Source organism: Penicillium psychrofluorescens (genome assembly GCF_964197705.1).
Source record: "Penicillium psychrofluorescens genome assembly, chromosome: 5".
NCBI classification, from domain to species: domain Eukaryota; kingdom Fungi; phylum Ascomycota; class Eurotiomycetes; order Eurotiales; family Aspergillaceae; genus Penicillium; species Penicillium psychrofluorescens.
The window spans coordinates 1352263-1377078 of NC_133443.1; the positions used below are offsets into that span (position 1 = coordinate 1352263).

Below are 24816 nucleotides of genomic sequence, written 5' to 3' on the forward strand. Positions count from 1 at the left end.
TGGGACTGGTCATTAGAGGAGTTTGTTCATATGAGAACATCTAATCCATATTCTCTCTCCTACGGAGCATATCGGGGTGGCTGGCGCAAATATCGTCTTTTTACGATGATCAGAGAATTATGCCTAATTTTTATTTTAGTGGGAAATCTGTCTGTCGTCCGCCATCTGAATGAAGATGTAAGAGAAAGTATGGAGCAAAACATCCCAACTTACCTATCGCGCAGTCCGGCACAAGTATCGCACGAGGCTGGTTGATTTATCTAAAAATTTGGCGAACATTCATGAATTTACTTCACATTATTCTCGATATCACCCGACCTAAAACTACCCAAAAAAAAACAATTTCCGATGCGGGGAATTGAACCCCGGGCTACCGTGTGAGAGACGGTGATGTTACCACTACACCACATCGGATAGTTATTATCAGGGACGATAAATAGTCCGCTGTAATCTAGAACCTCAGTAAACTATCATCTCGTGCCCCTAATCCAACATCATCCCCACCCTGTACTGCCTACATAACTCACCAGCCATCAATCCGCCTCGCCCTTGGACCCCTGGAATCACGTCTACGATCCGTTAACTGCTTATCTTCCGGCCATTTCCCAGCTCAAATGATCAGACTGAGTGAAGCTTCGTCGCATTTTCCGGGGTCTTGATTATTCTCCCGAGTTCCATCCACCACGATGTTCTCCCAACGGCGCCTCCGCCTGCTCCTGGTCACCGTGGCCGCGGTGATCTTCCTGATATTCTACTACTCGGTGGGTAACTGCCCTCCCCGACGTATTCGGCTCACCGTCTAATCAATGCGATTTGCGTTGCCTCCACAGGGCGATGCACGCAAGGTCCAGAACCAAACATTTTACCAATCCACGCTCTCGGCCATGAAGGCACAGGAGGCCGCGCGACAGGCTCAAATAAAGGCCGAAAGCGCGCCGATGCACCGTCCTGACGACGGCCTCGACGCGGAAGTGAAGAAGGACGCTGTGCCTCTTGCTCAGGGGAGTACGGGGAAGGGTGAAGATATGGAAGAGATCTCCATTGCGGGACGGACGAAGATCCAGGTCTCGAAGAACCGCGGAAGTGATGGGAGCGAGGACACGTCCGCGCAGTCGGAGGAGCAAAAGGCCGCGGCTGCTGCGAAGGAGGAGCTGGATACGATTCTGAAGCAGGCACCTGGTATTTACTCTCCCACCTCTAACTACGATTGATGGACTCTTTGCTGACGGGAGACATAGTGATCATCTTCTCCAAATCGTACTGTCCGTACAGCAAGAAGGCCAAGTCGATCCTGCTCGACAAATACGACATCACCCCGAGACCGTATGTGGTCGAACTCGACGGCCACCGGATCGGCAAGGATCTCCAGGACCTGCTGGGGCAGACTACCGGGCGGAGAACGGTGCCGAATGTGATGGTGAACGGGATGAGTATTGGGGGAGGGGATGATATTGGCGCAATGGACGAGAGCGACGAGCTGGCCTCGAAGCTGCAGATGCTGGGAGGGAAGTGGATTCGGGAGGTCAAACGGGCAGCAGCGTAGAGAATCGGTCGTCCATGAATGATTGTATTGTATACTATTATAAGTTACTATGTCCCACCCACAGTCTATGGCGATGGATTCTGCCCGGCGGTGAATATCGGGATATCCATCACATGACCCGACAACCCTAAAATATCTCAGTAAGCGAAGTCCCGTGACGCCAGTCGATCCACACCATTCGCTCTTCCCGATTTTTGATCTTTTCGACCATCGACCACCCTCTCCCGCCCAACGCACCCAGTCAGCCAATATGCGGTACATTCACTCCGAGGAACGGCTGCCCATCCCTGACGATGGTGAGTTTTGTGTGTTTTTTTCGCAGCAGCAAGAGGAGGAACAGACCGGTTGTGTGTGGGTTGGGTCGCACATTCAATGCGGCCCTTGAAATCTTGAAGTGTCCGGTTGCAACGAATGTCTCTGGGAATTGCATGATGGAAGAAACAGAAAGACTTCGCGTGGAATATTGTGTGGCCACACAATTATCTGCTGTGCCAAAATTGAAGGACCGGGCTGATTCGATCTTTTTTTTCTCTCCCTACAGTGAAGCTTCACATTCGTTCGCGGATCGTGACCGTCGAGGGCCCCCGCGGCAAGCTGGTCAAGGACCTGTCCCACCTGGCCGTCACCTTCAACCGCCCCGAGAAGAACATTATCTCGATCGAGCTGCACCACGGTATCCGCAAGGGCGTCGCTACCCTGCGCACCGTCCGCACGATCATCAACAACCTGATCATCGGTGTCACCCGCGGCTTCCTGTACAAGATGCGCTACGTGTACGCTCACTTTCCCATCAACGTCAACATCGAGAAGAACTCCGAGACCGGTGTCGCGGAGCTTGAGATCCGCAACTTCCTCGGCGAGAAGTACGTGCGCCGCGTGACGGCCCAGCCCGGTGTCGAGATCATCACCTCGCCCAACGTCAAGGACGAGCTGCAGCTGTCCGGCAACTCCCTCGAGGGTGTGTCGCAGAGCGCCGCCGACATTCAGCAGATCTGCCGTGTCCGGAACAAGGATATCCGGAAGGTAAGAGACTCCCGCCGTGTTCTTGTCTTGACAAAACAAACTGACCAATATAGTTCCTGGACGGTCTGTACGTGTCGGAGCGGGGCAACATTATCGAGGCGTAAAGAATGGCGCCTTGGGTAGTGTCGGGTGTCTGGAGAGCTTTCTTTAATTTCGCCTACTTGCATATAGGGCAGCAACGCGAAATGCCAAAAACGATTCTGAACTTCATTTTTGTTGTTGTAATGTCTCATGTAGATGCCGCAACCATCGCCCGACTGACCTTGTTTTGTGTCGGAATGCACTCTTTTCGCTCCAAGGCCTGGCGCGTGTCACAATCGAGACGGCCTAGGGGCAAGAGTCTGCACCGAGCTACGGGTCAGGGTGTTCGCCTGTTGGTTAAACCATATGTAGTTGAGTAGTTAGAGCTACAGATGAAGGCTGATATCGTCCACGGTACTATACATAGTCCCTGCGGAAGAACCGAAGGGCCATTCACGATCACGTCAGGCGGTCCTCGGAAAGCGCAGTGGATTCGACAGTAGCGGTAGACACACCATGACCGATCAATGTGGATGTTGAAACTCCGTGGTGGTTACACTTGTGTACCATGTAGTTTGAGCTTAGGGCTGATTTGGTCATGTCTGACGTAGAGCTATCAGCAAACATGTGATCACCCACTTCTTCCCTTCCACCACCACCACAACCATGGAGTGGTGGCTCGGTCTGTGGAAAATCGTGGTGGCCGTGTTCAGTCTGGTGCTGGATGTCGCCCAGTACTGGAGAGACAAATTGCTCTCGTGGTGGGCATCCAAGTCTCCCCGCGCCCGGCTCGGGCACGTCCTCGCGACCGCCGAGACCTACGAGGAATGGGAAGAGGCAGCCTTTGAGCTCGACGAGCTCCTCAGCAAGGACTTATGGTGAGTGATGATGCCCATCCATAACTATAGAACAGACAAGACTCACTCACACCGTTCCCATCACAGGCGCCAGAATCCCGTCAGCCGACACTACGACTACCGCCTCATCCTCGGCCGGCTCGAGGCATTGATGAACGCCCGCGAGGAAGAAGACATCTTCACGCTCGCCAACCTGCTCCGCTCGGGTCTCGTGCGCAACCTGGGCAACATCACCTCCGCCAAACTCTTCACCCACGCCTTTGCCGGCACCAAGCTGTTGATCGACGACTACATCACCCAGGTCGCGCTGTCGATCCAGTATGTCGCCGCGCTGCAGCCCATGCCCGCGCACGCGCCGGCCGGCTTCACCTCGCAGGCGAAGCTGGAGCTGCTCCATGATACCCGCCAGGCCTTTGGGCGCACGACCTTGCTCCTGCAGGGCGGGTCGGCGTTCGCGCTGTGTCACCTCGGTGTGGTCCGGGCATTGCATCTGCAGGGTCTCTTGCCGAGGATTGTGACGGGGACGGCGACGGGGGCGATCATCGCGGCGCTGGTGGGCATTCATCCCGAAGATGAATTGCTGGCGCTTCTTGATGGGGACAGTCTGGATCTGTCGGCTTTCCATTGTCGGCGGAAATCCAAGACGGATGGGACGGCCACGACAGAGGCGTGGCTGCGGGCGATTCTGCGTGGGATGAACCATTTCGTTCAGAAGGGTCATCTGTTTGATGACGATGCGCTGGAAGACTGTGTCCGCGCTCATGTGGGCGACCTGACTTTCGAAGAAGCGTATGCCCGGTCGAAACGCATTCTCAATATCACGGTTGCGACGACAGGCAAGAACGGCTTGCCGAATCTGCTCAACTACCTGACTGCGCCGAATGTGGTGCGTATTCTCTCTGTGCTATTTTTCTCGCGGATTCTCTAACGCTGATTGCAGTTGATCTGGTCCGCCGCCGTCGCCTCCAACGCATCCTCCTCCTCACTCACCGACTCCCCCGTTACGATCTACTGCAAAGACGAAACAGGCTCAATAGTGCCCTGGCCACACACCCACGACGCAATCTTCCAACCCTGGCGACACGTCCACTACAAGGACGGCGAATCGCCGCTCTCCCGAATAGCCGAGCTCTTCAACGTAAACCACTTCATCGTCTCGCAAGCCCGGCCCTCCCTCATCCCCTTCGACCGCGACCAAACAGGCATAACACACCTCACCCGCTCCTGCACGCAGCTGATCCTGTCGGAAGTGCGCCACCGGCTCCGCCAACTCGATTACCTGACCCTCCTCCCCGCCTCGATCAGTCGCCTCCTCATCGACGAGGCCATCCCCGGCCCGAACTTGACGCTCGTCCCGGATCTGTCGTGGCGCGATTTGATATCCCTCTTCCGGGACCCGACAAGCCAGCGTATCGCGGAGTGGATAAGGAAGGGCGAGCGCGGGGTTTGGCCGGCTGTTAGTGCGCTGAAAGTGCGGGAGGCGGTGGAAATTGAGCTGGATCGCGGCTATCAGCTTGTCAGGCGTCGTAGGCCGAGTGATGTGTCTGTACCGCCTGCGGTGGCGTCTGCGCCGCGTCCCCTTCCCAATGAGGAAATTCCGCGACGACGGCTGGGATATGGGGAGAATGGTGATGAGGCCGATGGAGGGTCTGTCGATGCAGAGTGATTCCATTCCCCGAGGTGGATGAGTGCTGCTGATTGTATTCTAACGAATGAAAGAGAGATTTGCAACGTTCCGATGGCACATGTAGAGTAAACACGATAGCTTCTATACTACGCACATTCACAGTTCATCCCCCAGAGCATCGGATTCGGGAGGACCCTTATACCCTGCAACGAACGACGAGTCAGCGACATGCCATGACGATGGACAATAGAACCAATAAGAAAAAAACTTGCATTTCCTCGCATACACGATATACCACACCGCCGATATAGCCATAAAACCGACAAACACCACGGAGGCATAATTCATCGTCACAGACGTGACCGGCAGCGCAGTGGGCATACTGAACAGCACTAGCTCAAAGGCAATCCACGCCAGCGCGAGGACATTAACAATGGGCCCGGCAACGGGTCCACACGTCCAGGGGGCACGGTTCACCTCGCGGCGACGGTGCCACAGGCTCAGCGAGATGGGGATAGCGTATGCAACAGCCAACGCGATGACGCCGACAGAGACGAATGCCGTGAAGGCACTCGTGCTGCCGAGATTGATCAGACCCAGCAGCATCTGGATGAGAGTTAACAGAGCAAGAGACCAGAGCGGTACGCCGAGCCGCTTGTCGACGTGCGCCCATAGTCTCGCGAGCGGGATGGCGTCGTCGCGGGCGCTGGCCCATGTTGCGCGCGAGGCTGCGACGGTGATGCTGATCGAGCAGAAGAGCGTGATTACCAGGACCATGAAGATGAGTCCGAGTCCGCCGCCCGGCGTGCCCATGACCCGGTGCAGGATGTAGGGTAGGGCTTGGCCGGCGGGGGAGTGGATGATCTCCTTCAATGGCGGGAGGGTGACGCACAAGGGGATAATGAAGAAGAGGCCTGCGATGCCGCCGATGACGATACAGAGGGATATGGCACGGGGCACTTTGACGGACGGGTGGGAGCATTCTTCTGCCATGGAGGAGATCATGCCGATGGCGGAGAAGACGTATGCGGGCGGGAGGAGGCCGATGAAGAAGGTGAAGTTGCCCCAGCCGGAGAAGCTCTTGTCGTAGTGCGAGAGCGCCCAGGAGGCGCTGTGGCGGCCGACGTCTGCTTTGGCGGAGACGGCGATTAGGATGATGAGGATGGTCAGCGCGGTCCAGGTTGCGCAGGCGATGTCCACCTGCGGGAGGTAGCGGTTGCCGAAGGCGCAGATGAAGAACGAGACCAGGGTGATGCCGTAGAAAATCAGAAGGAGCTGCCAGCTGTTGGCGCTCCAGGTTGGGTGGTACATGGAGATCGTGCCCGAGACGAGGGAGGCGAAGCCGAAGTTGACGGACAGCGTGATGGTCCAGTTCCCGATCAGCCAGACCCAGGCATTGATGAAGGAGACCAGGGTTTTGGATTTTGTTGTCGACAGCTGGAAAGACCAGTAGTATGGTCCTGCAGACGTGGGATATCGGGATGCCAGTTCGGCGAGGGAGACTGCAACGCACTCGTCCAGTACGCAGACGACGATCCAGCCGACGAAGATGGAGAGGGGTCCGCCGCCGTAGATGGCGCTGAGGAGAGCGCTACCCTCGCCGTAGGGAATTGCTGCTATGGCGAGCGACTGGAAGAGCAACGTGAACATGGACCGATTGCGGTGCATTTCCTCCTTGTAGCCCAGCCGGTCGAGCTCCTCGCGCTCGTGCACGGAGGCGATGGAGCCGGACTCATGGTCATGGCCTGCGCCTGGTGCTGGTGCTGGTTCTGGTGATGGGGTGATCTTCTCGGCGACTGTCTCGAGGACCATTGTGCTGCAGGTGGTCTTGATTCAACAGAAGAGACGAAAAAAGGTAACAGCGTCATGTTCTGCAAGAATGCAGGGGATACCAGGACAACCCTGCCCTGATATGTACGCTCCGATCCATGTAGGCTGGTTTCTTTTCCCTGCGGAGAAGCTCAGCTGCTGCGGTTCCTACTGGTCGCACAGGGCACGCCACTTGGAGGCCATCCTGCGGAGGTCGACCCTGTTATCTCTTGAGGCGCCGAAATGGCAGATAAATCCGAGGAGACCTTTACATCCCGAATCCCCAAACCTTGATCTTGGCACCGAGAAGGAAGTAATGCACCGATTCGGAACAGCAGAAGAACGTCTACTAGTTTGAGGATGAGTGATGAGCCCTAAAGTGATCATGGTTAGTTAGCTCGGTCCAAACAGCCACTTCGGTATCCCCCCAGAGTTAGCTAAAACGGGCACACACGGAACCCGATCAGCGAGAAGAGGAGTAGTTACCGATCTGGGGTAGCTCAAAGCATCCGCGAAAGGATGATAAGACACACAACTCTAGGCCGAATGAAGCAACTGGATGCGGGAAACGCAAAAGACGAGGGGGAAAAGAGTGTCTCCGCATTGGACCTGCACTCCTTGATCGTATTGCATCCAATGATGATTGAAGATTACTACTGGGGCGGGCTGATAGTGCCAAAAAGATAAAACAGTGGGGAACATAGAGCCAAACAAACGCATTCATCTCATAGAGTAACCAAGTACGGAGTAAAAAACCACCATTCCAACAATATCCAAATCATTATAAATTAAAGACAAAAAACAAACATTGCGTTAGAGGGTTGAAATTAGTGGGCCGTCGAAGGGCGACCGTCAGCGCTGGATGGGCGCGAGCGCGTGCGGAGGCTGTTCCGGGACGACTTGGGCGCCCCCTGAGTCGCCATCAAAGGAGGAACTGCGCGAAAGTGTCAGCAATTACGTCAAACTAATCCCTAGGTCATTCATTCCAAAACTTACCGCTGAATCCATAGCCCTCGGTGGCGGCCTGGCGGTTCTGCGGGTCAATCTCGACGCGAATGGAGATGTCCAATCCACCGTACATGTCGCTGCTGCTGAACCCGTCGGCGGCCCGGTGCGTCGTGCCGGCGCCCTGCTCACCTTTGTGCAGCGGCGCGTGGCCGTCCTTGGGAAGGCGTTCGAGCTTGGAAGATACCGGCTCGACTGTGCTATCGCCGGCCGGGGCGACGCACTCGGTCAGGCATGCAAAGTTACGCGACGGCATGGTCACCTTGTTCCACGAGGCGCTCTTCTCGATGCCGCCGGGCTGCTTGTCGAAGAACGGCATCAGGGTCTCGTCCGTTTCGCTATCCAAGTGGTGAATCTTGTTTCTCCGGCCTAGCAGGTTGGCGACGGCCTTGGGCGGCGGCTTGTTGGTGATGGCGCTGCTGACGACATTGACAATGAAACGGTGGTCATTCTCGCCCGACACGTTCAGCTTGGGGTTCGAGTAGAACCGACCGATGGCCGCAAGGTGGACATCACCACTCAGGATGGTGACGCGAATGGAGTGAGATCTCGCGAATGACTGCAGACGCTGGAGGAGCATCTTGCGCTCACGCTTGTGCTGGCGAGCCGTGTAGTGGTCGTCCAGATCGTCCAGCAGGTCGACCTGGCCGTCAAACTCGTTGAACAGGCCACCCGCCACGCCGAAGCGTTTGTTCAGCAGGCGGATCGGCGCAATGACGGGAGAGGACAGGACATTCTCCAACCATGCCAGGCGCGGGTACGCAATCGGGACACCCAACAAGACCACCAGATGCTTGATGTCGCCCTTGGCGGCCGCCACTTCGCTCTCCAGTCGACCGAAAAGCGCATCGTACGTGTCCGGGTAGTTCACCTGGTGGCGGGTGCGCTCTGTGCGAGCATCCAGACCACAAAAGGCGATGCGCTTACCGAAGCGCATGTAGAGACTGCGGCTGACCTCTTCGACATAGGGGCCCGGCCGCTTGCCGAGAATCCAAGAATCGTCCTCTTGCTGGTTTTCGAGGACGTAGGTGTTCTCCAGTTGGCGGGGGTCGGTGCCCGAGGTTCCATTCACGGCGTGCATGGTCTCCGGGGCGTCCGTGGTGAAGGTCGACCTGGGGGGAGCGATGTGGTGCTGGAACAAGCAGTAGTACTTGAACGCGACGCCACCAATGCCGCGGAAGATGGAACACTTCATGAAATGGTCGGTATAAGAGCCGAACCCGTCAATAATGTCATGATCATCCCAGATGTTGACTTGGGGAATCTGTCCATTGGCCGTGCGGAAGGGCTCGGTATTGTACCAGCGCACGTAGTTGCCGTAGTAGAACTCGTCACAGGCGGCGCGCAGCTTTTCATCAAAGTCATGGGTGCGTCTCTTGTGCGGGTTAGCGATGGCCGTCCACTCCTTCAGGGGCCCATCCGTTCGGATGTTGTCGTTGTAGATCTGATCACCGCCACCGATCATGACGTGGAAGGGCTTTTCGCCGTGGACGCGCATCACGTCGTTCCACAGATTCGGCCCAACCCAGGCGTTCATGTCGGTGCCGACGGAGAAGCCATTGCACGAGTGGAACATCATGCGCATGGACTGCTCGGCTGCCGGAACCACAAAGCGCCAGGGCGTCTTGATCGCGTCCCCAGACTCATTGTACAGCCCGGGGATATCGTACTCCCAGCGCGCCTCGTACGTCTCCACGGGCACTGCCAGACTGAACCGCCAGAAGGCCTTGTTGGGGTCTTCGTAGAGCTTCAGGCCCTGGACCTGGGTCGCCTGGGTGCTCTCGGCGTGGGTCTCCGCAGACACGGGGCCCACCTGGCGCAGCAGCAGCTGCGGCTGCTCCAGGTGCGGCTTGGTGACGATCAACACGCTGCCATGCCACAGCGGGGAGTTCTCGAGGTGCATGTTCTTCAGGTTAATCAGCGGACCCGAGATGAGGGCAATGCGGCCGGATCCGTCGCCATTGGGCGCGGTCCCTATCATGGGGGAAAAATGCGATCAGCTTTGTTTGGCGTGTGGGAGGAGGTCAGCACGTACCGGTGACCGTGGGTTGGTGGGCAAAGTCAGCCATGGTAGCGAGGCCTGACGCGACTCACGGATGGTGGGCCGGAAAAGGGGAGGAATAGGCAAAAGACTGGAAAGTAAACAATGGGCGGGACCAAAACAATTCAGGTCGAGGGAAGCCGATCGGCGGGAAGGGGGAGAGGTTGGAAAGGGGAGGAGATGGAAGAGGAAGAGAGAATCGATCCGAGGAAGGGGAAGCAAGAAGATCACAGATCGATAAGGCTGAACGGGGCAGGAATCGGTACCCGGCGGCGCACTGCGACTTGGCGCATTGTCGAGGTACCGAGTATGGTTTCCGCTATGATGCTGCCAAGCGGGACCAGCGCCGCACCAAGTGGACCCGGTGGACTAGCTGCGCCACTACGGACTGCATAATCGAGCCTGCCATTGGCGAGAGATGTGGCGGTGTGCATCCTATGGGTTGATTGGGACATAGTTAATCGGACTGGGAGATCGAACAGGGGTATAAGGGGGTGTTCGTAGGATATGTATTGTGGTAGACACATCATGCTCGAAACTCACGATGGAACCATGGCTAGGACGAAGTAACTAATCCGATAGTCCCAGGATCTGCAAGCACGTTGACTTCCCGACGCCATGCAGCCAACCAACCCACTGCCAATCAGACACCTGGAATAAGTCAACCCCCAGAATCAGCATCATCACCGCAACCACCATCAGCGTAATGCTCATTCGCGACGATGCTCGCCCACAGGCCGGAGCTGCGACAATTGCACTGCCTGCTGTGGCGGCCACCGAACTCTGGCTGGCATGATCCCCAGCACTCATCTCATCCCCAAAGAACAACTCCGACGCCACAAACTCCTGCATCTTGTGTCGGCGGTACTGCCTCGCCGTCCAGCCCTTCCGCGAACCAAACCACGCCTCGCACGACGCCCGCTGAAGCAACCGGCGCAGCTCATTCTCAAGCGGCTTGTACTCCGCCCGAAACTGATCTGCACTCTCATGCCAGAGCAGATCGGCAAAATCATTCAGAAACTGCGCAAACTGGATGGCGACGACCAGGTCCAGTCCCGCAGGGAATCCACACTGCGTCTCGCGGAAATGCCGCAGCAGCCCGCCCCGGAAGATCTGCGGCCGCTGCTCGGCGGCGTACTCGAGCATATCGATGAACCGCAAGACGTGAAGGTCGATCACGCGCTTGCCCTGCTCCCACACTTTCCAGAGGTCGGTCGGGTCAGGCGCGTTCTTGAACAAGTATCCCAGTAGATGGTGTCGCTGCAGATCGAACCCTAGCAGCAGGTGTCGGCACAAGAACTCGTTTCCATAGCTTGGCACGGGCAGACTCACGAAGAAGATCGTGGGATTCGTGCCCGCCGGCGCGCGGGCAAAGGTGTCCTCGGCATCGCTGAGGTCGTCGAAGCTGAGACGCTGGAATCCATCCGCTGCCAGCAGCCGGGTCTCGTTAAGCCGGGTCTCCCCGTCGCGGCCGCGCTCGATCGCCGTGAGGTATAAGTAGTAGTCGATCACTCCCCACGGATGACTGACAAAGCGACGTAGCTGCGTCCTCTGGTCATCCGGGCTTGAGCTGCGGCTACGGCTGTGGTCGCTGCGGGATCGAGGACTGTCGAGGTCCTTGACCTCCGTGTCCCAGTTGATGGCGGGCTCGCCTGCCTCGGGTGTAGCCTGTTTTCAATGGTCATTAGCACTCCTGAATAGGGAAAGGTTTGGGGCGGGTTACTGACTGTGGATACTGCAGGCTGCATGGCTTCTGTCGATATCTGGATCGATTGCTCCCAGGAGACAGTATACCATGAAGCCCTTGGCTTAAGCGGATCTTGCTGAATGCGCATACTAGAAAAGGAACCCAGGAAGAACTGATCTCAATTTATACAAACCGCCATAAAGCTGCGAGGAATTCACTACAAGACATTCATCCAACATCCATGGTAAAATCAGACGGAGAAACCCAAAAATAATCTTGACGTTTGTGAAAGTCTTTAAGATCCTTGAAGAGACAAGGTCAAAGAAACCCCCCGGTCAAGTCTACGTCGGCTTCGAACTATTCGTCGAGCTAGCCCTAAGCCAGGATCATGAAACTAGATACAGCCTCATTCTTTGAAAACCCCCCTGTCAACACGGCTATCTGCATGTTACAGAAATGACAGGTACCGTGGTTATCATGTACACAATGACTTTCGAGAGTTCGAAGATACAAAGAATGAGGAGGCTTAAAATAGGATGTGGGTCTTTGTCTTGTTCACAATGGGGAGCTGTCACAGGCTCAACAATCAGTCTTTGGGAGGGTCTCTCCGCTAGACTGAGATGCTCGGGGGGTTTGTTTGAGATCTATTGTGGTGTTCTTAAATTACATGATTTCATTGGTTAAGGCACCTCCGGTTCTTTGTTCGAATCGACGACTCCCCGGTCACTTCGACGCTTTGTCTCGGTGGTCTTGAGGGCGAAGTGGGTTACAAAGGATTGACATTTATGTACACTGCGTAGTATATATATAAAATACATATATAGTTATGATATTTCTGAAACAATATTCAGGACTACATTCAGGTACTGTTGATATCTGCCATCTGGTATCCACACAAGATATATATTGGCATCTACACAGCAGAACAAGCCATATAACACAACCCATAGAAATTGAACAACCAGAATAATCATCCAACCAAGTAAGAAATCTTTTTCTATCAAAACCACACATTCCAAAATTGCCGTCTACAAGCCCTCTCCTCTGGTGGAACAAAAGAACCACGTGACGATAGCGATAACTTCAGCCACCAAACAGCTGAGCTCCCACGCACTACTTTCACCTCCTCATACCATCCTTGGTTCTATATAACCCCCCCAAAAATGGCAACACAATCCATCCCCATCTCCCCCTCCGCCTTCGCTGCAGCATTAGAAGAGCTCCCCCTCTCAGCCCTCTACGCCAAAGTCTCCGAGCTACGCAACTCCATGGCGCACCTGCACCGCTCCAACGCCGAGCTGCGCGCCTTCCTAGCCGAGACGCAGGACCCGGAGGAAGAGAAAGAGGAACTGGCGGGCTATGTCGCTGAGAATGAGGTTGTGGTTGCTTCTATGAATGTAAGGATCGCGCTGCTGAAAACGGAGGTGGAGAGGAGGGGCCAGGTGTGGGTTGAGACTGAGGTGAAGGAGAGGGAGGATGGTGATGGTGATGGTGGTGCGGAGCAGCAGCGTTTGGCAGGCAATGGAGTCGTTACGAATGGGGATCATGCGCCTGAGCAGGATCGGGAGGGGGAGAATGGGGTGCATCTTTGATTGATTCGAAGTCAATGCCCCGCGGCGATGTTGCCGTCTACATAGTACTGCAGTGCAGTACTACACGCTGATCCGAGAAGATGCATTCAGTCAAATGGATTCCTCCAAGCTTAGTCTAATATTTCGGGGTGTCGGAGTAAGGCCGAGTGAGTTAACAGATGATTCACAGACAAAGTCGAATCGACCGACCCCAAAGCAAAAAGCAAAAGGACGGCCCTAGCTGGACCAATCCACGGACCGTGAACACCACCCAAGTCGCGCCATATCACACTGTGTCTGCACCGGACCGAGTACCGCAGCTGGGGGAAAGGCGTATATCATTAGCCAGGATCCAGTATGCCTTCAGCGTACTTTGGAAGATACGTAGATCCTAGGCTCGCCAGGAACATGGGTTCTCCCTATACATGCTCGAGTCAAGGTACCTATTTTCCAGGGGACAGGACCGAAGATTGATTCTTATGACCGTCTAATTATTTGCTTCGTTGGGTCATACGCCTGTCCCTACTTGGATAATACATGTACTTCACGATATAAACGATAATCATTCAAAAGAGGGACTATAGCATCTGCTGTGCTGTGATTCAACCAACAGAGATAGACTACATACAACACTCTACCAGGTAAAGACTCAATCTATGCATTGAAATTCTCGAACTCATGCGGCATACGTGCCGACTGCACCTGCCAGAGGATGTAATGCGGAAGACATGCAACCATGACCACCGAAGGCACAAAAAATGCTAAGATTATCACGAAAGGAGAGCAGAAATAAAGAAAATAGTCACACCGCATGCTAAATGCTCCAGGCCCCGGATCTGTGGTCGCGCATCATCGGCAGTTTCGACCATGTTTTTTTTTGGGATTTCCTGACGGAAAAGAATGACAAGCAGGGATCACGAACATAAGACCAACGCCAGGTGACTGAACATGTCATGATCATCAATGGTAATAAACGCTCCAGACCGGTGGAGCTTAGGTGGAGGACTGCTGGGCCCAGTGGCCGCCGTTGAGTGCCTCCGGGGGAATGCGCTGCTGCTTGATGAACAGGTCAATCAAGGGCTGCATCGGCTCCATCTCCTTGTCGGTGACAAGCTGGTAGTACTTGGCGACAGTCACGAAGTGGACAAAGCACATGTTGAGGATGTCGTGCTTGTTGATGTGCCAGAAGGGGTTCAGCCAGTGCGCATGGTACAGATGCGCGTAGCAGCGGAACATCTGCTTCATGATGCCCTGGCAGTCCTTGTAGAATGTCTGCGGGAAGCCGCTCGACTTGCCGATCCAGTCGTCCGGGTTGCCATTCGTTCCTGCCGGGTTGGCATCTGCCGAGGGCGGCGGCGCACCCGCCATAACGGCAACCTCCTTGACCGCAGAAGTATCGGGCGCGCCGGCCACATTCTCGGTGGGGAACATGACCGGGTCGTGGATCTTGCTGACGATCCACTTCTCAACGCGGTTGATGAATTTCGGGGCCGAGATCTTGGCCGCTCGGCCGTCCACCAGCCAGGTGTAGGTCAGCCTATAAGCTGTTAGCTCCCTGCCTTGGAATATAGGTCAATTTGGTACATACCGCCCAGCAGACATCGTCGGACAAGTGGTTTCATTGCAAATGGGAACACCGGTGACAGCATTGGTCTCCTGGATGACCTGAAGCATGCCATGGAGCAGACGGTATTGTTCGACAACTAGTTGGGGAGACCGTCAGCGAGGATTGAGATGAAGGGGGTTCCACGCTGCCTACTCTGGTGAGCCAGCCACTCGCCCAGCTCCACATTCTTCGGACAAGCACACAACGTCAAGAAGTTGCCCCGCACATTGAGCGGGGCATACTTCTCCTGAAAGAAGTACTTGGGCCCATCAGGATCGTTGGCCCCAAGGTTGTCGACGGCCAGGCTGTTGGACAGCGAGGGGGAGTTCGATATGGAGCCACCCTGGGGAGTATGGGGACCTGAAGAACCGGGGGAGGGGGACTTTGGGGGGTTCCTATTGTTTCCTCCTCTGCCAAACCCTTGGCGACTGTTGAGAGTAGGTTAGCACAGGAAAGAGAATAGAAGAAACCAAAAGATAGGAAAAAAAGGGGCAAAAGTGGGAGAAAGAGGAGTGCAGTGCCCGAAACAGGGTTACTTGTGTTTGCCGTTGCGGGCGACCAGCATGGAGTGAGGGGGAAATAGGGCCCAAAAGGAGAGTGAGCCGGGAAATACAGCCGCATCACACTTACACGCTCTGCAGGAAGTTCGCCATTGTGAACCAAGAAGGGTAGATGTAGAGAGAAGACGCGAGGAGCAAGGAGGAAGAGGAAGAAGCACCCGCGATAGAAGAACACCTCCTGATTGTGATTGTTTGCTGGTCTGGCCCAATCGGATAAGCTGTGGTGGCCCCGGGTGGATTATCCTTTTTTCCGCGCGGAATCTCGTTCACCTATTGATTCATTCACTCATTCACTCCGTGATTCACTCTCGATCTCATTGTTATATTCTCTTTCGACTCCTCCACTTATATTCTCCCTCTCTCCCTTCTTCCTTCCCTCCCCTCCCTCCCCCCTCAACCTCTTCCTCACTCTCATCGCTCCACACATAATGTCGTCCTCTGATGAGGATGCGGTTCGACGCCCTGGCCGCGGTGCCGCGCCCAATGGCCGACAGACTCCCCCAGAAAGCGATGCCGAAAACAACCCCCTGGACCAGATGGACGAGGATGACGACGCCGATCTTTTTGGCTCGGACGGAGAGGACGGCGGACTGGACAATCTCGAGTATGGGAGCGCAACTTCTCTCGGCTGGACGCGCACAATACTGACCAGCCTCTTAGCAATGATCGCGGCTTAGACGATGAGCAACTGGACTCGGGTGACGATGAGGGCCGTTCCGACCGCCGCAATGACCGCATGGATGAGGCCGGGGACGAGGATTTCGGAACTGTCAACATTATGGACGTGGGTCTTGCACGGCCACCGGTGCCAGTGACCAACGATGGCCAGGTCTACACGATGCGCATTCCAGAATTTCTATCAGTCGAGAACGAAGAGTTCAGCCCAGAGACCTACGTCGCGCCGCCCTATTCGACCGCTGCGACATCTCTTTGCTGGCGGGAAGACCCCGACGACGAGTCCCTGCTGCAATCAAATGCGCGCATGATCCGATGGGAGGATGGCTCCGTGACGCTTCAGCTGGCATCTTCACCACTTGAGCAATACCGCATCGCTTCCAAACCCCTTGCACCCCTCACCAAATCCGGCGAGTATGACACGAAGCTGGACTCTCACGTTTACCTCGGAGCGGCGGTGGAAACGGCATCGGTTTTTCGACTAACCTCGCACGTCACACATGGTCTGACTGTTCTTCCAACTGCCCTGGAGACAGATGATGCTGTCCAGAAGCTCCAGGAATCGCTCGCTATTGCAGCCCGTGGCAAGAAGCAGACTGCTGATGGCTCGGTGCCTCTGATCGATGTCAAGGAAGATCCTGAACTGGCTCAGCGGCGCGCGGAACAGGCAGAGAGAGATGCGATGAAAGCGGAACGTCGCCGGCAGCAACTTGCGGACCGCGAGGCAGACCGTGGTCGTCGCGGTGGCGCGCGCTCTGTGCCATCCGGCCTCAGCATCGGCCACCTCGAAGCTGGCGATGGCATGCTTACCACGCGCCCTCGTGCCAAGAAGCCACGCCGCACCAACCGCCATGGTGAGATCTACTCGGACGACGACGACGACTACGGGCGCGGTCCACGAACTAGGGAGGATGAGTACGACGAAGATGACGGGTTCCTGGTTGGGAGCGACGAGGACATTGAGGAGGACGGCGATGATGACGAGGAAGAGGTGCTGGAAGACGACGACATGGATGCCGAGGGCGAGGCAGACGACGAAGTTCCGGCGCCGACAAAGGCTGCGCCTAAGCGATCTGAAAAGCGGACACCTGATGTCGAAGCACCAAAGGAGGGGACGCCTCCAGCGCGGAAGAAGCGCTACGTGGTGGACGATGACGAGGACGAGTGATCTCCACGCCTCTGATTTTCTCTGATTTCCCTTTCCTATTTGCATTCACGTTGCTCGGCGTCATATTTACAAGGATTGCTGGCATTTGATGGACGGTGGGCTTGCTTAGTGTCGTTTCCTCCGAACTTGAACATTGATGTACTTAAAAATAGCGTGTCTGGCGGGTTTCCACGTACAAAATTTTAATGAAACAGGTCAATAAAATGGGAAGATACACCTCTATTCTGTATTTCATTATAGTTATGTAATATTTCTCCCTGACTCCCTCCCTGGTGCCCAACTAATGCGATTCATATATTCTTTATTCATGAAATAAAAGTGCAAGGTTCCACCCCCTCAGGATACTCATGAGGCTCGAAGCCAAAGCTCGCGATGACATGTCTAGCATTCCCAACCACCCGCAAACACAAGAGCTCTTTTTCATCACAGGAGTTCTCCGGGTCATTCGGATCGAGATGGGGCCTACCAAGCGGAATTGAGTGCGGTGGCCAGTGCTGGTGCCCGGGGTGATGCCAGCGACGTTGACGATCTTCAATCTCCCGAATGACAGACAGTAGATCTGGCTGATTGGAGCACGGGGGCTTAGCGTCTGGGTCCATATGACCGCCTATGACGGCCTGGCGAACGACCTGCCGGAGCCAGTTTTCCCAGCCCTTTGCGGGATCTGCGCTCTGGAGCACGCGAGAGGCGAATGAAGGCGACACGGCTTGCATGCCGATTTCCGCAGCGTTGGCCTTGAACACGCGCAGCCAGGCATCCGCGACGACGGTCAGCAGGGTGCCGGTGAACATGATATTCTGCACGCCCGTGGCAAAATTTTTGGGACAGCTCTCGCAGCGGATGACGTGTTGTGCGGTTCTGACGGCGATGTAGAGGGAGCAGAGGTTATGTGAATTGACGGGGAAGGAAGCGAGCGAGGAAATGTGGCTGAGGCAGAGGTACAGGTACGATAAACAGGTACACTCTGGGCCGGATGAGTCGGATGAAGAAGTAGGGGTTAGAGGGGAGAGAGATGTGGGAGTTTGCCCGTTTGGGAAGGTTGGCAGTGGCGAGAATGGCATGCCTGTGGCCTCGGTCACGGTCGAGAAGTCCGGCCATGGGCTGGAAGACGGAAAGACGGGAAGATTGGCATTCAGTAAGCGATCTGGGTGCCATGTGTGATTCTGGTCTTCCTGACCAGAGGATAAATCCGACGTTGCCTGCGATTGCTCGTTGTGATGATGCCAAAAGAACTGCGGGCAGAGATGTGGTATATCCGTTGCGCCTGTCGGGTCTGGGACCATAGCCCAAGGCGAGGGCCGGGGATCTTCTGGGCTGGGCCATATTTCATGTCCAGGAAGATTTCCGACGGGAGGCTCGACGCCTTCCTCGTCGCTTCGCGCCCGTTTCTTTGGGGGGCGACCCATTTGCTTCTGTATAGAGTAGTGGCATCCAAGCCCCTGCTTGATGCAGCGGGAGCATCCGGTTGCTTCTCCGGAGCATTTCAGCTTTCGTTTCCCTGTTTGTGTCGCTTGTAATTAGCTACTTTCCAGCCAATGTACACTACAAACCAGTACATACTGCACTCGTCACAGGCCGCATGTTTTTTGTTGGGGATGGACTGGGATAATGAGGTAGTTTCCTCCATTTCCAGGGGCATGGCTGTCGAGATTCACACAAGATGCCTCCCACATGGAACGTACATTCAAAGCAATCTGACTCGAGGAAGAAGGAGATTTTGACGCTGACAATTGCTGATAGACGATAAGGCGGGGCGGTGAGTCACGTGGGTGGTCGGACCAGAGAAAGAAAAAAAAATTACGGGAACAACAGAAATGCTCGACTCAGCTCAATCGGCACCATGAACGCTGCCAAGGCCTCCAAGAAGCGCAAGGCCGTCACGAGAGATGTGGAGGAGGAAGCTGGTGTATTCTCGGGCGATGAATTGAACCACGACAATCTTGACGGTGCCCTCTCGGACAATGCCAACGACTTGTCGGACAGCGAGCAGGATGACAGCGAGTCTGAAATCGAGCTGATCTACGATTTCAGCGACGAGGAGGATGATGAAGACGCATTGGACAGCGACGAAATTCCTTCGGACGGTGAACAGGCCGAAACGAAGCCTACCGTGGTCTCGCAGGTCGACCGGGACCAGCCTAATGTTCGGGTTGTCAAGGATGCCAATGGCAACGACCGCTTCCTCTATGACGAAATCAACCCGGACGACAATTCAGACTACTCTGAGGCCGAGGAGAATGCCAACACCATTGGCGACATCCCGCTGACTTTCTACGACATGTATCCTCACATTGGCTATGATATCAACGGCAAGAAGATCATGCGGCCCGCCAAGGGCGAGGCTCTGGACGCATTGCTGGAAAGCATCGAAATCCCCAAGGGCTGGACCGGTCTTACTGATCCCGCGACTGGAAAGCCGCTGCAGCTCAGCCAAGACGAATTGGAGCTGTTGAAGAAGGTCCAAATGAACGAGATCCCCGCTGAAGGCTACGATCCGTATGAGCCCACCGTGGAATGGTTCACCAGCCAACAGGAGATCATGCCTCTCAGCGCAGCTCCGGAGCCGAAGCGGCGATTTGTGCCGTCCAAGCACGAGGCCAAGCGCGTGATGAAGATCGTCAAGGCCATTCGGGAGGGCCGCATCCTGCCTTACAGGCCGCCAGAGGAGAGGGAAGAGACGGATGAAGACGTGATCAACTACGATCTGTGGGCTGATGAAGTCGAACGCCCGGATCACATCATGCATGTTCCGGCTCCTAAACTGCCTCCGCCTGGCTACGAGGAGAGCTACCACCCGCCTGCCGAGTATCTGCCCGACAAGAAGGAGCGCAAAGAGTGGGAGCAAACTGACCCGGAGGACCGTGAGAAGGACTTTTTGGCCAACGACTTTGGCTCGCTGCGGAGGGTTCCCGGATACGAGAACTTTATCAAGGAGAAGTTTGAGCGCTGTCTGGATCTTTACCTTGCGCCGAGGGTTCGCCGCAGCAAGCTGAACATCGACCCCGAGAGTCTTCTGCCCAAACTTCCCAGCCCTGAAGAGCTCAAGCCCTTCCCCACGACCTGTGCGACGGTGTTCCGGGGCCACAAGGGCCGTGTGCGCTCTCTCGCCGTGGATCCGCTGGGCATTTGGCTTGCTACTGGTGGTGACGACGGCACTGTGCGTGTATGGGAACTCCTTACTGGCCGTCAGCTCTGGAGTGCAAACCTGAGCGACGAGGAAGCGGTCAATGTGGTTCGTTGGCGCCCTGGTAAAGATGCGGTCATTCTCGCTGCCGCCGTGGGCGACGATATCTACCTCGCAGTGCCCCCAATTGCCGAACCAGAGATCGAAAAGGCCAGTCTGGAGATCCTCGACGCAGGCTGGGGCTATGCCGCCTCGAACCCTGCCCCCAGCGCCGCAGAAGCAAACAAGAAGAGCACGCCACCGCAATGGATACGCCCATCGTCCGCACTCACGGAGGCCGGAATCTGCGTGGTGATTCCTCTCCGATACGTCGTCAAGTCTCTCTCTTGGCACCGACGCGGCGACTACTTCGTCACCATCTGCCCGGGCTCGTCAACTCCCGCTTCCGTCGCAATCTCCATCCACACGCTCTCCAAGCACATCACGCAATTCCCCTTCCGCCGACGCCTGAAGGGTGGCGGCGCCCCGCAAACCGCGCACTTCCATCCGTCCAAGCCAATCCTCTTCGTGGCCAATCAGCGCTCCATCCGCGCGTACGATCTCTCCCGCCAGCTGCTGGTCAAGATCCTGCAGCCCGGCGCGCGCTGGATTTCTTCGTTCGATATACACCCGACCTCTGCCAGTGCCTCGGGCGGCGACAACATCATCGTCGGCTCCTACGACCGTCGTCTCCTCTGGCATGATCTCGACCTCTCACCGCGCCCCTACAAGACCCTGCGGTATCACCGCAAGGCTATCCGCGCCGTCAAGTTCCATCCCGGTGGCCGGTACCCCTTGTTCGCTGATGCGAGTGACGATGGCTCGCTGCAGATCTTCCATGGTAGTGTCACGGGCGATATGCTCAGCAATGCTAGTATCGTCCCGCTCAAGGTCCTCAAGGGCCACAAGATCACTGGCGAGTTGGGTGTCCTGGATATCGACTGGCACCCGCGCGAGGCCTGGTGTGTCAGTGCCGGAGCGGACGGCACTTGTCGCTTGTGGATGTAGGGGGTTGAATGCCTTTGTGTTGCATGGTATCTTTCACGGCGTTTGTATCGTGTTTCTTTTGTCTCTGTGCATAATATGATTCTTTGTATAGTCCCGTCCAAAATAAAAGTTGAATTGAACATCCCGCTATTGCTGCCTCTAGCTTCTACCAAACCTGAAAATCCAGTCCCAAGGTATCATCTATTTATGTACGGTCATTAGAAAGATACGTAGTATCGGCTCAAAAATGCACCAAGGACGCCGTTTCAAACGACGCCGCCACTCCAATCCCGTCGTAGCTTCTCATACTTCTTCATATCCGTCACGCTCGGCCGAACAAAGGCCTTCGCAGCCTTAAAGTCCTCCAACTTGATGGTATCCCGACGTTTGATAGCCGAGTACCCAGCACGTCGAAGCAGACTACCCAGGTCTGCACCACTGAACCCCTCGCACTCTTCCGCAATACTCCTGAGTTCATCGCTGAACTCGATGGGCAGCTTGCGCACAAGGGTCTGAAGGATATCGGCGCGCTCGAGCGGGCTGGGGAGATTCACGAATAAGAGAGTCTCAAGACGACCGGGCCGGAGCATGGCCGGGTCGATGATATCAGGCCGGTTGGTGGCTGCGATCACATAGATACCTTGACGGCTGCTTCCCAGACCGTCGAGCTCTGTGAGAAGAGTATTGACGACGCGGGCAGACGCTTCGGAGAGAGTGTCATCTCGGCGCGGGACGAGAGCGTCCAGCTCGTCAAAGAAGATGACACAGGGAACTGAAGAGCGGGCGCGCACAAAGACCTGCCGCACAGCACGCTCGGACTCTCCGACGAACTTGTTCAGCAGCTCTGGTCCCTTGACGCTGATGAAGTTGGCGCGGGACTCGTTCGCAACGGCCTTGGCCAGTAGCGTTTTACCGCAACCTGGTGGACCCCAGAGGAGCACACCGGTGGGAGCAGTGATACCGACGCTGGCGTAGATATCGGGATTCATGATGGGCTCGACAATGGCGGTGGACAGCTCGTCGCGAACGCCGCCCAGGGCACCGATGTCGGCCCAGGTGGTATCTGGGATGGTGGCAAAGCCTTCTCGCTTAGAGGATGGCTGAATCTTGGGAAGCGCGGTGAAGAAGTCGGCATTGGAAACCAGGACAGTCTCGGTCTCTTCGCCGATGGGAGTCTCCTTGGCGTGCGTGATGAGACGACGCAGCTCCCGAACTTTCAAGCTGAGTTCATCCGCGCCTTCAATCTCCATCTCCTCACCGCTGTTGGACTTGAGGATCTCCAGATACCTCTTTATGGCCGCCGAGCCTGCAGTTGACACCAGGTCGTTCAGATCGGCACCGACGAACCCCGGTGTTCGCTTAGCGAGAGTCTTGAAGTCCAAATCATCCGCCATGCGCAGTTTGCGTGTCAGTGCTCGCAGGATCTGCTCTCGAACCGGCTCTGACGGCACGGTCATGTTGATTTCCTTGTCGAACCGACCACCCCGACGCAGCGCTGCATCGAGACTGTCTGGGCGGTTGGTGGCAGCGAGAACGATCACAGGCTTCCCGTCCGTTTTGTCCAGGGCGAGCTCATCCATGCAGGTCAGGAGTTGGGCCACAATTCTCTTCTCCATCTCTCTCTGCGCGCTCTCCCGCTTGGGTGTAATCGCGTCAATTTCGTCAATAAAGATGAGGCAGGGTGCAATTCGCTTGGCCTCGTCAAAGTGCTCGCGCAGAGCCTTCTCGGATTCACCCGACATCCCGGACACAATTGACGGCGCGGAAATCGAGATGAACGGCACACCCAGTTCGGCCGCAAACGCATTCGCGATCATGGTCTTTCCGCATCCTGGCGGGCCATGCAGCAACACGCCGCGCGGGGGCTGCACATTGGACGATAGGTAGACCTGCGGCCGGGTCATGGGCAAGATAACCATATCCCCCAATTCCTGAACCACATCGTCGAGTCCGCCCAGGTCCGCAAGACTGACGTGGGTGGGCGGTGATCGATCAACGGCAGCGTCGGCTTTCCGCCGTTTAGATACCGATTCGCCTCCTTGCTGTCTCCGTTTGGAAGAAGAGGACGGTTTCGGGGTCGGGGCATTGCCATTGGGATCTGTGGTTTTCTGGGACGGCTCCGTTTTCGAGGTTGTCGACCACATGCCAACGATGCTCCGGTTCAGGCCATTGGTCTCTGTGGTCGCCGGAGGGTCCTCGAGCCCTTCAAAATCGCCTTCCATCGAGTCTTCCTCATCGTCTTCGAGACCATCGCTCTTGAGAACCTCCAGCACCCGCTCGACGCTGTCCTCTAGTAGCTTCTTGGGTTTGCGGTTCAGGCTGGAATTGGACCGTTTGATTGAATCGTAGATCGCTGGTACCGAGAGACGAACGCGGCCGGTCTCGGGCTGGTCGTCGATGATCTTGCGAACCACCTGGTAGACCTGTCGGTGGAGTGTTAGTGTAAGCGCCTAAGATGTCAGAAAATGGTCTTACCTCGCGGTCCAAGCCCTGGCTCAGGCTTGGTCTCCCTCGGTTCCTGGCCGGCATCTCTAGTGGTCTGGTTGGGGTGTTGATAAGGAAAAGGAAAAAAAAAAAGAAGTTGAAGGCGGAGATACGGAATGGTAACGATACCCGCGTATTGCATTTACCCATTCCCCCACCGTCATTCGCTCGCTCCTTCTCTCTTCCTCTTCACAACAACATCATGCGCCATGGGAAACACCAGCAGTTCGCCCAAGATCTCGGACCAGGACCGGTGAATGAGTTCTCACACGAAAATACACCCTGAACACTCTATTGATCATCATCCAACAGAGCAATCCTCGAAATCAAGAACAAGCGCGATAAAGTCCACCAGTATCAGCGACGCATCGCCTCCCTGACCCAGCGCGAGACCGAAATCGCCAAGGAATGCCTGGCGCGCAATGACCGGCGCCGGGCCCTGCTAGCCCTGCGGCGCAAGAAATACCAGGAGTCACTGCTCGCCAAAACAGACAGCCAGCTCGCGCAGCTAGAGCAGCTAGCCGGCGATGTCGAGTTTGCACTCGTGCAGAAGGATGTGCTATACGGCTTGCAGCAGGGTAATCAGGTCTTGCGGGCGATTAACAAGGAGATCGGTGGGATCGAGAGTGTAGAGCGACTGATGGGAGAGACGGAAGAGGCGCGTGCTTATCAAGAGGTAAGAAAGATACTACACTGGGTTCATTTACCGAACAGCTTGACTGACTAAATGGGGGTTTGCTCTCTCAGGAGGTGAGCCAGATGCTAGCGGGCCATTTGTCGAACCAAGACGAAGACGAGGTCGAGGATGAATTGGAGGCACTGCAGAGCCAGGTTGCGCCGCCGGTGAAAATGCCCGAGGCTCCGACGGGCGAATTGCCTCCTGGACAGGTGCACGAGGAGGAGCCGACAGCAGGCGAAAGGGCCAAAGCCAGAGCCAAGGCCCGCGCCGCTGCGGCGCCTTTGGCAGCATGATTCGGGGTTGGACATTA

At 55.9% G+C, this 24816-nt stretch overlaps 13 protein-coding genes and 1 non-coding gene across 14 annotated transcripts; 7 read left to right on the forward strand and 7 right to left on the reverse strand.

Moving 5' to 3' along the window:
- Positions 1-343: 343 nt before the first annotated feature.
- Positions 344-414, reverse strand: PFLUO_LOCUS7778. The gene has a single exon. It is a non-coding gene; the product is annotated as a tRNA-Glu (tRNA).
- Positions 415-686: 272 nt separating this feature from the next.
- Positions 687-1543, forward strand: PFLUO_LOCUS7779 (uncharacterized protein; the record flags this gene model as incomplete). Its single annotated transcript, XM_073785449.1, has 3 exons — positions 687-761; positions 831-1179; positions 1239-1543. The coding sequence occupies 3 exons, from the start codon at positions 687-689 to the stop codon at positions 1541-1543; spliced, it is 729 nt and encodes a 242-aa protein (XP_073641803.1).
- A 250-nt stretch (positions 1544-1793) lies between these two features.
- Positions 1794-2670, forward strand: PFLUO_LOCUS7780 (60S ribosomal protein L9B; the record flags this gene model as incomplete). Its single annotated transcript, XM_073785450.1, has 3 exons — positions 1794-1839; positions 2085-2566; positions 2620-2670. The coding sequence occupies 3 exons, from the start codon at positions 1794-1796 to the stop codon at positions 2668-2670; spliced, it is 579 nt and encodes a 192-aa protein (XP_073641804.1).
- A 583-nt stretch (positions 2671-3253) lies between these two features.
- Positions 3254-5110, forward strand: PFLUO_LOCUS7781 (triacylglycerol lipase; the record flags this gene model as incomplete). The annotated part of the gene is made up of 3 exons (XM_073785451.1): positions 3254-3465; positions 3532-4330; positions 4385-5110. The coding sequence occupies 3 exons, from the start codon at positions 3254-3256 to the stop codon at positions 5108-5110; spliced, it is 1737 nt and encodes a 578-aa protein (XP_073641805.1).
- Positions 5111-5227: 117 nt separating this feature from the next.
- Positions 5228-6883, reverse strand: PFLUO_LOCUS7782 (uncharacterized protein; the record flags this gene model as incomplete). Its single annotated transcript, XM_073785452.1, has 1 exon — positions 5228-6883. The coding sequence occupies one exon, from the start codon at positions 6881-6883 to the stop codon at positions 5228-5230; it is 1656 nt and encodes a 551-aa protein (XP_073641806.1).
- Positions 6884-7707: 824 nt separating this feature from the next.
- PFLUO_LOCUS7783 (uncharacterized protein) lies at positions 7708-9954 on the reverse strand (the record flags this gene model as incomplete). The annotated part of the gene is made up of 3 exons (XM_073785453.1): positions 7708-7814; positions 7877-9859; positions 9921-9954. The coding sequence occupies 3 exons, from the start codon at positions 9952-9954 to the stop codon at positions 7708-7710; spliced, it is 2124 nt and encodes a 707-aa protein (XP_073641807.1).
- A 542-nt stretch (positions 9955-10496) lies between these two features.
- PFLUO_LOCUS7784 (uncharacterized protein) lies at positions 10497-11674 on the reverse strand (the record flags this gene model as incomplete). The annotated part of the gene is made up of 2 exons (XM_073785454.1): positions 10497-11594; positions 11654-11674. The coding sequence occupies 2 exons, from the start codon at positions 11672-11674 to the stop codon at positions 10497-10499; spliced, it is 1119 nt and encodes a 372-aa protein (XP_073641808.1).
- Positions 11675-12776: 1102 nt separating this feature from the next.
- On the forward strand, positions 12777-13205 carry PFLUO_LOCUS7785 (uncharacterized protein; the record flags this gene model as incomplete). Its single annotated transcript, XM_073785456.1, has 1 exon — positions 12777-13205. One exon carries the CDS (start codon positions 12777-12779, stop codon positions 13203-13205), a length of 429 nt encoding a protein of 142 aa, XP_073641809.1.
- Positions 13206-14177: 972 nt separating this feature from the next.
- Positions 14178-15443, reverse strand: PFLUO_LOCUS7786 (uncharacterized protein; the record flags this gene model as incomplete). Its single annotated transcript, XM_073785457.1, has 4 exons — positions 14178-14721; positions 14773-14887; positions 14944-15218; positions 15421-15443. The coding sequence occupies 4 exons, from the start codon at positions 15441-15443 to the stop codon at positions 14178-14180; spliced, it is 957 nt and encodes a 318-aa protein (XP_073641810.1).
- A 335-nt stretch (positions 15444-15778) lies between these two features.
- PFLUO_LOCUS7787 (uncharacterized protein) lies at positions 15779-17193 on the forward strand (the record flags this gene model as incomplete). Its single annotated transcript, XM_073785458.1, has 2 exons — positions 15779-15954; positions 16011-17193. The coding sequence occupies 2 exons, from the start codon at positions 15779-15781 to the stop codon at positions 17191-17193; spliced, it is 1359 nt and encodes a 452-aa protein (XP_073641811.1).
- A 305-nt stretch (positions 17194-17498) lies between these two features.
- PFLUO_LOCUS7788 (uncharacterized protein) lies at positions 17499-18599 on the reverse strand (the record flags this gene model as incomplete). The annotated part of the gene is made up of 1 exon (XM_073785459.1): positions 17499-18599. One exon carries the CDS (start codon positions 18597-18599, stop codon positions 17499-17501), a length of 1101 nt encoding a protein of 366 aa, XP_073641812.1.
- Positions 18600-19033: 434 nt separating this feature from the next.
- PFLUO_LOCUS7789 (Ribosome bioproteinsis protein erb1) lies at positions 19034-21364 on the forward strand (the record flags this gene model as incomplete). The annotated part of the gene is made up of 1 exon (XM_073785460.1): positions 19034-21364. The coding sequence occupies one exon, from the start codon at positions 19034-19036 to the stop codon at positions 21362-21364; it is 2331 nt and encodes a 776-aa protein (XP_073641813.1).
- A 245-nt stretch (positions 21365-21609) lies between these two features.
- PFLUO_LOCUS7790 (Ribosome bioproteinsis ATPase rix7) lies at positions 21610-23872 on the reverse strand (the record flags this gene model as incomplete). Its single annotated transcript, XM_073785461.1, has 2 exons — positions 21610-23766; positions 23819-23872. 2 exons carry the CDS (start codon positions 23870-23872, stop codon positions 21610-21612), a joined length of 2211 nt encoding a protein of 736 aa, XP_073641814.1.
- A 164-nt stretch (positions 23873-24036) lies between these two features.
- On the forward strand, positions 24037-24799 carry PFLUO_LOCUS7791 (Vacuolar protein sorting-associated protein 20; the record flags this gene model as incomplete). The annotated part of the gene is made up of 3 exons (XM_073785462.1): positions 24037-24080; positions 24140-24503; positions 24575-24799. The coding sequence occupies 3 exons, from the start codon at positions 24037-24039 to the stop codon at positions 24797-24799; spliced, it is 633 nt and encodes a 210-aa protein (XP_073641815.1).
- Between the last annotated feature and the right edge of the window lie 17 nt (positions 24800-24816).